A 13,578-nucleotide genomic window follows, 5' to 3' on the forward strand; every position below is an offset into this window, starting at 1 on the left:
TTGTATATCGTCATCTTTGTTGTTCCCTCGGTGTGGGGCTGGTGGGGAAGGACGGGTGGGGTGGAGGAAGGGAGGCACTGGCACGGGAATAACCCTTGAGGTAGAGGAATGGACATTTGAAAGAGACTCAGCTTAGGTTTTCTCATTTTACCCAAGTACAATAGACCATGCTCTTCAGTGGAGCAAAAAAATCAAGTATGAGTCTCCTGTCAATTTAGTAGCGTGGGCTAGGTTAGCCTCTGACATAGGGAAACGTACAGAGTCAGAGTGAATGCAAACCACAAGCCCCATGACCTGGAAATTGTTACTGTTTTTTCCTCTGTGGTGTTTTGTGGTTGCTGTTGCCGGAGCTGATGCTTTTATCTTACGTAAAGGGTTCTTGGTTCAGAGTCACGTAAGTGTACCTATCAATGCCACCACTTTGTTTTAAAACTAACTTACTTTGGTGATTTTCTTTTCTTAGCTGTGGAAAATTAAGTCATAAGCTGAGCCATGTGCCTGGACTCTCTCCCCTTGCTGGCGTCACTGCTTAACCCATTAAGGAAAGAGATGACTGCAAAACCATGAGATACCCACCTGCTTGTTCACACACAGAGGTGCCCTCAGCTCTGCCTAATCTAACAAATGGTGTTTTCAAAGGAACAGATCCTTTTCCAGCTGGGCGTGCAGGCTAAAAATCTGTGTTTGTTTTTTTTTCATGGTTTTCAAATAGTATGAATAGTCAGGAGACTGAAGAACTGTTGTGTTATAGAAATGTAAGAGCAACTTTTTCAGTTAGGAAATTTATTCTGGGCATTTCAGTGCTGTGACAGTTATATTTATGGAAATAGACTTTTGGGCAACTATGGTAGACACCCAAAGCATGAAGCAAATATTCTTTATTGGAAATATGCAAATTCAGTACTTTTTTTTTTTATAGTCTATGGAATTGGAGATTTCACTTCTCTAACAAAGAGAAATCAAGTTTAAACTATTTTAGGTTGAACCCAAATAAAATAACTTTATTGGAGAGTTTCAGTTTCTAGGCTTTTTTGTTATTGAAAGAAAAAAATAACTTTTTAAACTGATTTTCTGTTAAGCTCTGGGGAAAATTTGAATTAGTTTTTAAAGTTAATCCTATAGTTAATTGTATAGTTGTTGGTGAAAGAGTCATGCATATAATATGGCAAACTTAAGTATGTGACACTCATGCATGTCCACTGTACAGCGTTTTCCATTTAAGTCATATGAGCTGTGTTTTCCATCACAGTTAATGGTTTATCTGTTGTAGGACCTGACCTAACGTATTCAACCCTCAGCACAGTCTCAGGTCCTGGGTGTCGGCACTGAGCCATTAATAATTGGAGCCTCCCATCAGCATCCCCCTATTACACATCCTGTAACACATACATATGTTAATGAAAACTAGAGGTCCGCATATAATTCCTGCTCATTAAGTTACCTGCTTTGAAGAATCCCCTCAGGCCAATTGAAAGCCCATATTTTAATGATAAGATTTTATGAACTTTTAAATGGAAATAATTAAGAAACTTGGTTAATACATGCAAAGTATGTACAGGTACAATCACTGTATCATTTACAGATATCCCAATATACAAGAGGATTTTTGGGTTTAAAGATGAATTTCTCAAGTCTAGGGATTGAGGTCAGACTTTTCTGGATTCATATCTTTGGTTCTGCCACTTATTAGCTTTAGAGTCTAAGGCATGTTAACCTGTTTGCATCTCAATTTCCTTACCTGTTTAATGGGGATAATAACCACCTAATAGGGCTGTTAAGGTTAAAAGAGATTATCATGTAAAGTACTTAACACAGCATAAAGTACTTAGCCCATAGTAAATCCACAGTAAACATTTGTAATTACTTATGATTTAAGCTCTTTAAAAATCTTTTGCTAGATTTTGCTAGATAGATTCCTAACTGTGAAGATAGAAACATAGCGGGAGTTCCCGTTGTGGCGCAGTGGTTAACGAATCCGACTAGGAACCATGAGGTTGTGGGTTCGGTCCCTGCCCTTGCTCAGTGGGTTAAGGATCCGGCGTTGCCGTGAGCTGTGGTGTAGGTTGCAGACGCGGCTCGGGTCCCAAGTTGCGGTGCCTCTGGTGTAGGCCAGTGGCTAGAGCTCCGATTAGACCCCTAGCCTGGGACCCTCCATATGCCGCGGGAGCGGCCCAAGAAATAGCAAAAAAGACAAAAAAGAAAGAAAAAAAAAAAAAAAGAAACATAGGGGGCAAGGTTGCTGAACTGGAAGTACATTACCCCAAATTTGCAGCCACTCTAAATGCTGTGTGAGGGTTGACATTGTTTTTTTGTTGAAGGTAAAACCCCATTATAGTGGCGTACCTTAAGAAGGAACTCTTCTGTAAAGGCACTGCGGCATCTCAGCGGGTGGCTCATAGAAATCATGCTTTAACTGTTTTCCATAAGGAACATTAGCAACTATCTCAAATCCAAGACTGAGCTTTTCAGTACAGATTTCAGATGAAGAAAGCTGATGCCTTTATCTTTTGCCCCACAAAAAAACGCTGTTCTATTTTTAATTGATTTTTTTTACACAGTGAATTCTCACGTTAAATGCACTATTTAGAATAATTTACTGTTGTGAGTTGCCTCAGTTATGGTTTTGATGGTGTGTAATTGGCTTAAATGACTTTTCAGGGGGGTAAAATTACATGTCTGTATAGTTGTTCATGTCAGAAACTTGGGAATCATTTTTGACTCTTGCTTCTTATACCTCACATCCATTTGCCGAGATTTTGAATAATTACCTTCTAGATATTTTTATAATCAGTCAGTTCTTCTCTAGCCCTCTGCCCCTGCCCTCATCTAAGTCAGTATCCTTTGTTTTTGAACAAGATTCCAAAACAAGATTTTGAAAAGATGATGCTTTTCTGCTCTTGCATATCGTGGCCCCTCTCCCCCATTCCCATCTGTTCATCTCAAAAGCTAATGTTGTCTTTTCTGAAATGCAGGTCTTATCATTTAGAATCTATTAATCTACTTAGAAGATAAAAATTCAAAATCTTTTTAGTAAGGTGTATAGAGAGAAAGATTTTGAATCTCTATGTTTGAAGGACATTTTGCTAGGCATAAAATTGTAGTTTTAAAGATACGGTTGCTGTATTGCCTCTTGGATTGCACTGCTTTTGTCAAGAAGTCTGCTGTCACTCTTTTCACTTTCTTCTATATGAAATGTCTTTTTTTAAAAACTCCGGTTTTAAGGTTGTCTTCTTTTTCATTGAATTTGTGCTATTTAATGATAATGTGCATTGCTGTAGTTTTTTTCCCTTTTTTTGGTCTTTTTAGGGCTGTACCCACAGCATATGGAGGTTCCCGGGGTAGGAGTCTAATTGGAGCTGCAGCCGCCAGCCTCTACCACAGCTGCAGCGATGCTGGATCCTTAACCCATTGAGTGAAGCCAGGGGATTGAACCTGAATCCTCATGTATACTAGTCAGTTTCATAACCTGCTGCGCCACAATGGGAATTCCCTGTTAAGTTACTTTTATAATTTGTTGTTTTGGGGAAAATTACCCCTTCTAAAACTGCTTTGGAGGTATAACGTCAAACTTCCTAAATATACATTATGCCTCATCTATACTAGAAACGCTTTGAAAAGTTTAACTAAATCCTTGCCTAATTAGGGTATGATTTTTCTTGACTTTCAGAGACAAGTAAAAAAATTCTAAATACCAGGATATGTTACAAAGTCTAAACTTATATGGCTGTGTTTTTGTTTTATTGTATCTAGAGGTAAGTGAACCTGTGCACTGTAAAAATAATCTTTCAAATTAGTATAATTCACTTTTGAAATTTTTTATATATGACTTTATAATGAGCCAAATCGGTCTCACTACCAAATAAGAGTGTGCGCTTTGGGATTATCAAGAAGTAAATTCATTAATCTCATCTGTACGTGTATTGACTAGTTTGGTCATTTAAAATAATCCTTTGCTTTTTGCAGTTATTGGTGCCCATCTTGAATAATGAAGTTTGAATTTCACAAATTGCAATAATCCCCTCCCTTTCCTGCAGCACATCCTGAGCCCAAATGCTGTAATACAGTCTTATTCAAGGTAACAAATAGTTATTGTTTACCAAGGACAAAATAAGCCTCTTGGTTTCTGTATTTGCTTACAGTTCTGCTTGACTTTGATGCAAACATTGTAAAATAGACAAATACCCATAGTAGTGTTTGGACAAATATAGGTTCAGGCCAAATGAGAACACACTTGGCGATGTTTTTGTTTTGCTTTTTTTCTTTTTTTGTCATGGCCATGGCTTTCAGAAGTTCCTGGGCCAGGGATCAAACCTGAGCCACTGCAGCGATAGTTGCTGAGTCCTTAACTGCGAGGCCATCAGGGAACTCCCTATGTTTTTGTATTTTAATGTATATGTGAGAAAGGTTCGGAGTTCTTTAGCAGATAAATTCTAATCTTCATAAGCCCTTCATACTCCCGTCTTACTCTTAAGGGTCTCTTTGTATAGCAACACTGAAAACAGAGTCACCTTAGTGGGGATCTTAAACTGATTGATCTAACTGAAGCAAAGATTGTAGAGTTCATGTAATTATGGCATGCTTTAAACCAGTCACACACAGCATTGCTGCTAAACCGCCATAGCATGACCGGTCGAGAGCTGCCTAAATAAATAAATCTGCTATTGTTTGAAAAGCACAAGTAGGCCTTAGCATTGGAGCATGCCAGGATGATGTAAGGCGTTGCTTTGATGTATTCTTGATGCCAGACTGAAACATCACGTTTTGAAACTCGTCTGTTTTCAACCAGTGTTGCTTAGTTGCTGGAGCTCGCTCTGGACCAGACTTCAGCTTAAACACATCTTTGTGGAGGTCAATAGTTAAGCTGTGTGACAGTCTTAACTAATTTGAGGACTCCCTGCTTTCTTAAAACCCAATTCTCTTTGAATGTTGGACACATTAAACATGAACTCCTTCATTTGTTTGTTTAAATGCAAGTAACTTTTTCTACATGAGACTTTTAAAAAATAATCCAGATATTCTCATGTAGAAATAAAGCCAAATGCTTTTCTTTGTCCAAGACTTCTGAAATAGGAGTTGACGCTGTGCAAAAGCTACTTGGTCCAAATAATTTGATAGAAGTAGGTTAGAAGAAGATTATAGGATCTTCCTCACTAATCTCTCTAGGGAGACAGTGTAATCGCCTCCCAGAGCTTTTTTGCCATTGCGATCAGTAGGAAAATATGTCCATTGAAACAACTAAATGATCTTGCTGCCACCCTGCCGGCTTTGCTGTGACACACATCTCCATGGTGGGGCTTAGGAGCCAGGGGTTTGGGGTTTATTTTCAGTGTGCGTTCGCTGTGTGATAGAGAGGAATTAACTTTCCTCCTTAAGAATATTAAATTAACCTCGGCCTTGAAATAGGTCTTAGGCATTATTCATACCAGGAAATTTAAGTGAAGTCAAAACACTTCGTTCTACAAGTAAGTACAACCCATAGTAAGTAAAATGATTTAAAAATAATGTAACGTGTGAAATGTCATAGTCTGATGACAGTGACGTAAGAGTTTGTGACCTTATGGTAACCTAACTTACACAACTTTGTCCATCAGAAATGTCTAATAACAAAAGACAAGTCCTTTACTGTCCCCGACAGTATAAGAAAGGACTTTGGAGGTAGCAAATTATTTATAAGGCTCCTTTCCTTAAAATGAATGGTACAAAGTAGATATAATGATATTCAACTCAAACTAATTTCGAGCTTTACATATAGATAAAAGCCCAGCTATACAAGGCAAGCCATCCTTCTAGGCGGCTTCCTGATGGTGGGGCTATGAATGTTTGTTACTTGCAGGGATAGAATCTATTTGAGAACTCAGACAGTGATGAGACTCAGCTTTATGAACAGAAGCAGCAGCAACATTAAATAAACCTGACAGTAAAAGAAGTGCAGGCCATGAGCTGATTTTTGTTTTTTTTTTTAATATCTATATAAAAAATAACGAGCGATTTACAGATCTTTCTCTAATCGGAACCTCAAGTGTATATATAAAGGTACTGTACAATATATAAACATTTACAACCAGTACATCCATGTTTTGCTTAGCATTCCAAGGCCACATTGCTAAGTCAGTAAGGAATCAGTACAGTGACAAGTTACTTGGAAAGGAAAGAGCCACATCTGACTGACAATGTATGACATCAAAGTTATGTCACAGTTAACCATTAAAAATAGGATTTTTATCACTAATTGTGGACTATAGGGAAAATAAATCATTTTTGTGGTACTAAATTCTTAGCATTTATTAAGCCTTCTAATTTTTCTCTATTCAAGTAGTGACAACAGGTGGGTAAATATAGTTCTGGATGAAAACGGGATTTCAAAAATCTCACGCTGGGAAGCATGTCTTATCTACAGGGGCTGATTCAGTTGTTATATTAGAGACTTTCACAGTCAGACTCTGAGAGGGACGAACCTGGACATGATGCGTTTCACAATAATGAGATGAACCCGAGGTGACAGGACGAGTGTGTTCAGATACTCCAGGAAATGGCTGTATTCTGAGAATGTCCCTTTATTTATAGATGCTACTGAATGCTGCTTCCAGGGGCTAAGAAACCTGGGTCTATTTTATGGAGTTAAAAACTGTCTCCACCTCCCAACAAACATCTTTAGACTTTAAAGAAAGAATTCTGAAAATTTGTGTAAGCTAAGCAGGTGCTTCGTCTCCCTTTCTTATTTTTAAATAAGTTAATGTAGCTAGAAATTGAAATTGGATCTAGCAGGGGCTGTCTGCCGTCACATTTGTCCTCACGTGCTGGGCTTGGCTACACGGTTCTGCTTGGAAACACCCGACTCTGTGCTGCTGCTGCCAGATGAGGAGGTCCTTCATCTGGCAACAGACTGTGAAACTGGCTTCATGATTAAGTCCCTCCTCAACTATGTCTTAGTGACTGGTGCCTTAGTAGTTGGTACAATCAAAATAGCCAGAGATGGAAATTTGGTAGTTTTTCTTCAAATAGCAAGGGGCAATAATTCCACATGCTTCTTTGTGATTTCATCCTAAAATAACAGAAATAAAAGGGTGACCTGAGAGGCTGTAACACGTTAGGGTTGGATAACCTAGCAGGAGGTGAACTCTTTCTCATTTGAACATTCATTTGTAAGTAATATCTTTAAGTTCCTTGAAATACCTTAGCCAGCCGAATTAAAATAAACAACCATCAGAAAGTCAATATTTAACTACGTTTTTTTTTCTTTTTTTCTTTCCAGTAGTGATGTTTGGAAGTTGTATTTTTAAATGGGGACATCATCAGTAGCTGTCAGAAGAGGCTGAAGGCCATCCTTAATGATGAATTCACAATCTCTTCTGCAAGGGCTCAAATATTTCTCTCTTGTAAACATGCAACATGCTATTGAGAATATCAACTTCCAAGCCAAACCTAGTTTTTTCATTACTGTGGAAATAGCCGAGTGAGAAGGATAGAATAGACATGATACAGTAGATAACTTGGCACAAATATAAAGTGAGTTGTGACCTCGTCGTCAGTGTCAGCATGTCGTTCGTTCAGACACTCGGGAGGACAAGCTGGGCAGCTGAGCAGGACACGTCAGATGAGTGCGTAGGGGCAGCTCCTTCCTGAGTGCAAGGCGGGCAGCCAGCCGGGGACAGTGGGTGCTTAGCAATCCTAAAGGCCCCTCATGCAGCCTAGGTAACTTGATGCTCAAGTTAAAATGTACTATGTTTCAGAATTTCTGAAAAAAATGATTTTTTTTTTTTTTTTTTGCTGGGGTGGGCAGGGCTGTGAATGCTGCTTTTTAGGAAGATTACAACTTGTTTTTCTTTGTTTTATACTAAAGGTCACAACCGCTTCTCGGCCACACCCGTAGTGCCTGTGGCTCTGCTTGCACTTGGCACCTTCCAGGGCCCTGGAGTTATTGGTGTTTTCTTAGCTGGAGAACCGCTTTCAGGTTTGAACCCTCTGCTCTCCTTGTTCTTGTCGGCCGTCTCTAGTTCTTTTCCTTTGTGATCTTCTATTTTGTTTGTGACCATTCTTTCTTCCGGTTGCTGCTTCAGCTTCTTTTCTGCTCTTTTGACATTTTCTCCTGTTTCATCTTTACTCGAACTTGTTTCTCCTAAGGTTGCTTTCTTTCCTTTGTCATTTTCTGACACTACTCTACTAGAGATGTTATTCGTCTTTCGGGATGGAAGAGACTTTTCCTCCATTCTCTTGCTTTTCTTCTCTGGAGACCTGGCTCTGCTTTTTCCAAGCTGACTCTGGGTTGCGTCTTTCCTGGTGACGCCTGATCTTTCTTTCCTGTCTGCGATCTGCTCAGCATGGTCGCTGGCATGGCCCCCGGCTCTTCGACTCATGCTTGACTGGTCTTTGCTGCCTTCGGTTTTTGGCTGCTGCTTTGGGCTGGAGGACCGTCCCCTGCCTTTTCTGCAGTGATCTGGTCCAGTCTGACAGCTCTTGTTCTCCCCTTTCCTGGGGCTGAGTGATCGATCTCTGGGTCTTCTCTTGGGGTCATTTTTTAAAGGACTGGGGATCTTTTCCAAATGTTCCTCTGAGTGTCGACTGGCTGACTTTTTGGGACTAGCAGATCTACCTCTTTGCGTGACACCATTTTCTGCTTTCAAGAGATTTTTCTTATCACCATGCCCATGACTGTTGGGTGGATCCCTTTTATTCACATTTTTATGGAGAAGAGACTGATGTTTTATATCAGACTGATGTTCATTTAAAGTGCTTTTCTTTTCAGGCACAATGTCCTTTAATTCTTCTGCCTTTTCGCATATCTGAACTCTCATTAAAGATTCTTCAGTTACTGGCACCTGAGACTCTTCAAATATGGAAGCAGAATGTGAAGATGGGGGAAATGATGACTGTTCATCATAAATCACATTTGAAGACGAAGGATTATTAACATCCCAATCACCTAAAAAAAGTGATTTGAGTAGAACATCAATCATTAAATTTTGAATTATAAACAGGAACAGTTAAATTTTGAACTTTGACAGCCATATGAATTGTACTGACTAAACAGCCCAAGTATTTTATAAATAAAGTTGATCTATGTTTTCTCTCTCTCTATAAAGGCAGATGTATACCGACAGCTGTAGTTATACATGAAGGGTAGGTTGTTTTATATATACCCCAAATAACAGTATCATCTTTCAATTACTTTTGTTTAATAAATGAGGTAATATATGATGTGTCAATTCTTTATAAGTAGTAAAAAAGCCCAATGAAAAACTTAAATAATTAAAGTGGACCAAATTACCTGGTCCAAATAGCTTACTGATTTAGCTATTATTGCTGGATAGTTCAAAATCACTAATAAAGGAGACCAAGCTGTGGTAACCAGAATGGAGTTCATGGGCATTTGTACATAATTTTCTTGCATTAAGCTGTCAAATTTAATGTCAAAAGGAAACTGAAAAAGTGCAGAAGACAGAAGTAGATGTATTTAATAGCATCATTTTTAATTAAAAAGAAAAAAAAAAAAAGAAGGAAGTGATTTACAAGACATGCAAATTTACCAAGTCTTTTTAAGGAAAGACCAAGAAAAGCCCTGAAAGCCTTAATGTTGCTCAGGTTTCACGTAGGAGCACAGACCGGAAGGAGCCAAACCTGAAGAAGGAAGAGAAAAAGCCTAGGACTGTGTAAAAAAAGAAAAAAAAATCACAGTGCAGTTAGCAAAGATGTCACTGGGGACGTATGATTTACAAGCAGATGGTGGAAGATAATACAGTCAGAGGATCACAGGCTGGAAGGGCACTGTAGGAGGTCATGGCTACTCTTATCCCTCAAAAGCTCTCTGGGGGGAAGGGATGGAAACTAGAAGGGACAAGTGCTAAGTGGTGTATTTTATCTCCAGACTACTGCACTCATTGAAAGACACTGACTCTCAAATACTGTGATATTTCCAAAACACATGCTGAAACCAAGCAATTAATCAGATCAGTCCAGGAGTACAGGTATGGCCCCAGGTCCAACTCCTTGTCTCCAAGTAAGGCCATAGCAACTAATTTTTGACAAGTGACTAGAAAAGCCTAAAGTTCTTATGCTGCTCATTACGGAACTTATCATACTATTGGGGGGAAAAAACACCTGAAAAGATTTCAAATGCTTTTTTATGACATTAAAATAATTTGTCTCTAATATTCTTGTTCTTTACAGCATATTTTTCTATACAAGCAACTGTTTTCTGTTGAAACTAGTTTTGTATATATTCTATACTAACCAAAGTCCTACAAAAAGTCACTTATTTTGTAATATTATTATTTATAAGAGCTATGCTGTGTAACTAACTGTAGGTGTTCTGGTGGTTACCTTTGAATGAGCTAGTAAACCATCTGTCTCCTCCAAATAGATATTCCTTTTCCTTCTGCTGCTGCTGCCCCCTCCCTGACACCCTCTCAGCCTTTCAGCAACAGGGGAGCTCCTTCACTTACCATGGTCAGGTATCAAGCCAGTTCCTGGCCTCAAAAGAAGAAGAACTTTATTTCCACCGGCCTGAATGAGCTCAATTGCTCGAGTATGTGTGATGCCTTGAGTAGGTTCCCCATTGATTTCAACAATCTGGTCACCAACCTAGACGGGAAACATTCACAGAAATCACATGCAACTCCGCATCCTCCTTCAGAGCTGCTCTATGGGCTGTCAACCCTGGAGTCCCTCCCACCCCGGCCCCAGCTCCACGGAATGACTCTCTCCTGTCTGTGAAATATTTCGCTCATCCACGGTGCTATCATGCTCACGGAGAGGAGGAGTGGACAGACGGCAGCAACAGGAAGAGACAAGGTCCAGTTTTATTTACTCTATAAATGTTTCTATGACTAGTAAGCAGTTCCTGGGCATCTTGAAATCCAGAATTCAATCCTAATTAACCTTAACCTGAGGTTAAGTGGTGGAAGAGGTGAAGGCTCTATGACCAACATGATGCCAGGGGGCTGCCTGATTAATCCACGTGTGAACTTGAGCTGAACATCCTAAAACCCAGGCAGGGAGCTCCGTGTCTTGAAGCCTTTCCTGGCCTCCAGGGAGAAGTGTCCACTCCTCCCTTTGCGTTGCCACTATGTATATGAGGCAGTAGATAAACGAAATACTTATTAAAACTGAGAAATTCAGCTTGGAGAATATACTGCTATGAATACTTATTTAAAACCAAAGCTGGCTTATACTTCCTAACTTTATAGTAAGTTCCCTAGAAAACAACTAGAGATGAGAACAAGATCCCTCAGAACCCCACTGCTATTTACTGGAAATGTCTCCAGTTTGGAAAAAAAAAAAAAAAAGGAAAAATATGAATGAGTGATGTATAACTTTTGCAAAGGACCTGACAGCTTAAAGATAATGATGGTAATGATTTTAAAATGTATTCCAGATTTTAAGCTGTATTTCAAGGTGACAAGCAACTGAAGGGAATTGGCTTCAAAAACAAAAAGTGAACAATGGACAATTACTGAAATGTCAAAAGACAATTAAGTATTTGTAAAAGCTTACTAAAGAAATACAAGCCAGAAATAACAGCAGCGGATGCAATAATTCTTTCACAAAGGCTGGTAGAACAGCTGTGTATCCACGACTGCGGCAGAGCACGAGGGCTCAGAAGCTGGGCTCTGGGGTCACGGTGTCTGCGCTTCACTGTGGGCCCGACCCGGGCCTGCGGCGGGCTCTCCTTTTCCCCTCCATTCAGCAGGGGTAACACGAGTACCTCCCTACCTCCTGGGGTTGCCGGGATGATTTAATGAGATAAAAATACGATCATCCGCCAAGCACAAATAAGTGTTAGTTTTCAAATGATCTATTTTCTGGTTTTCAAAAAAAGATTTTAAAGTGTATTAGGATGAAGAAGGTTCACCTGTAGGCTGCACCCCATTCTATACAATGCAAAAAAATTTTCATGTAAACTATGAAACAGAAAATAGAACGAGTTGTGCGGCATATTTTTTGGGGAAAAAAAGAGATGAGAGTCTTACTCTTGAAGAAACAGAGGATATCACAAGACAGATGGATTTAATATATAAAGTGGGGGGAAAAACCCTTAAAGTAAGATGTTAATAAACAGAATGGGAAAAAAAAGGCTAACCCTAATTCATAAAAACCTCTATATACAGAGTAGGTATATAAATAAAAGGACGGCCATTTCCTTTAATAAGTGACTGAAGAAAAATTATTTTCATGGGGAAAGACAGATGGCAAATCAGCACCAGATATGTTAAAGAAATGAAAATTAAAGTAGATACTATTTGGGGTATGCTTTGGGTACAGCTTGTAAAAACATGATTGAGGTTATAATTAATTTCAGTTAATTCTTTGGCTTAAATTCACTGTCCAAATCTGCATATTATTCTTTCAGCACAAGTATAAACTTGTAATTGAACAGATCTGCCACCAGGTGTCATTTTTGTTTAACTTTGAAACTAAATTAGGGGAAAACAGAGGAAAGCCAAGACTTTAGGATTTATGGTAGAGAGGCCCTCAGAAGGGGAAAAGGTTCTAAATTGGACTATACAAAGTTAAAGATTAAAAAAATCACACCTTCGGAGTTCCCATCGTGGCACAGTGGTTAACGAATCTGACTAGGAACCATGAGGTTGCAGGTTCGATCCCTGGCCTTGCTCAGTGGGTTAAGGATCCTGCGTTGCTGTGAGCTGCAGTGTAAGTTGCAGATGTGACTCGGATCCTGTGTTGCTGTGGCTGTGGTGTAGGCCGGCGGCTACAGCTCCGATTGGACCCCTAGCCTGGGAACCACCATATGCCACGAGAGCAGCCCTAGAAAAGACAAAAAAAAAAAAAAAAAATCACACCTTTGAGAGGGAAATGTAAACATTCTTTTAAAAGTTTGTTAAATTCAAAGGTGTACAGTACAGTATGGTAGTGGTACAAGGGCAGACATACAGACGAATGGAACAGAATAGAGAACCCAGAAATAAACAGAGATACCTACGGTCAATTAATCTTTGACAAAGGAGGCAAGAATATAAAATGGGAAAAAGACTGTCTCTTCAGCAAGTGGTGCTGGGAAAACTAGACAGCTGCTTGTAAATCAATGAAACTGGAACACACCCTCACACCATGCCCCCAAATAAACTCAAAATGGCTTAAAGACTTAAACATAAGACAAGATACCATCAACTCCTAGAAGAGAACACAGGCAAAACACTCTCTGATATCAACCTTACAAATGCTTTCTTAGGTCAATTTCCTAAGGCAACAGAAATAAAAACAAAAATAAACCAATGGGACCTAATCAAACTGACAGCTTTTTGCACAGCAGAGTAAACCATAAAAAAAGACCAAAAGACAACCTATGGAATGGGAGAAAATAGTTTCAAATGATGCCTCTGACAAGGGCTTAATCTCTAAAATATACAAACAACTTATACAACTCAACAGCAAAAAAAAAACCAACAACCCAATTGAAAAATGGGCAAATAGACATTTCTCCAAAGAAGATATGCAGATGACCAACGAGCACATGAAAAAATGCTCAGCATCACTGATTATCAGTGAAATGCAAATCAAAACTACTATGAGGTACCACCTCACACCAGTCAGAATGGCCATCATTAATAAGTCCACAAATAA

General features: G+C 39.2%; 2 protein-coding genes across 23 annotated transcripts in view; one reads left to right on the plus strand and one right to left on the minus strand.

Moving 5' to 3' along the window:
• The window catches only part of PHTF1 (putative homeodomain transcription factor 1), a 74,869-nt gene extending 65,521 nt beyond the window's left edge, over positions 1–9,348 (plus strand). For 5 of the 14 annotated variants that reach the window (XR_014844471.1, XR_014844475.1, XR_014844477.1 and 2 more), the window contains 4 exons: positions 464–596; positions 3,964–4,075; positions 7,841–7,951; positions 8,744–9,348. Coding sequence is in view for 5 of the 14 variants with exons in the window: in XM_085023582.1 (XP_084879708.1) it covers positions 464–484 (21 nt within the window). In the remaining 9 variants the exon portion in view is untranslated. Of the gene's footprint in view, positions 1–463; positions 1,012–3,667; positions 3,753–3,963; positions 4,076–7,840; positions 7,952–8,743 lie in introns of those variants that run through there. The other 9 variants (XM_085023582.1, XM_085023583.1, XM_085023584.1 and 6 more) reach the window with 4 other exon arrangements.
• MAGI3 (membrane associated guanylate kinase, WW and PDZ domain containing 3) overlaps positions 5,942–13,578 on the minus strand; it is a 266,980-nt gene continuing 259,343 nt past the window's right edge. For 5 of the 9 annotated variants that reach the window (XM_085023516.1, XM_085023515.1, XM_021090716.2 and 2 more), the window contains 2 exons: positions 10,440–10,578; positions 5,942–8,920 (listed from right to left, as the gene is read on the minus strand). In XM_085023516.1, the coding sequence (XP_084879642.1) occupies positions 7,842–8,920; positions 10,440–10,578 (1,218 nt within the window). In that variant the 3' untranslated portion in view covers positions 5,942–7,841. Of the gene's footprint in view, positions 8,921–9,524; positions 9,616–10,439; positions 10,579–13,578 lie in introns of all 9 variants that reach the window. The other 4 variants (XM_085023519.1, XM_085023520.1, XM_005655429.4 and 1 more) reach the window with 1 other exon arrangement.

Source organism: Sus scrofa, chromosome 4, assembly GCF_054392235.1.
Source record: "Sus scrofa isolate SSC_HxYL_T2T_F1_AM1 chromosome 4, Sscrofa_HxYL_maternal_Yorkshire_Landrace_v2.0, whole genome shotgun sequence".
NCBI lineage: Eukaryota > Metazoa > Chordata > Mammalia > Artiodactyla > Suidae > Sus > Sus scrofa.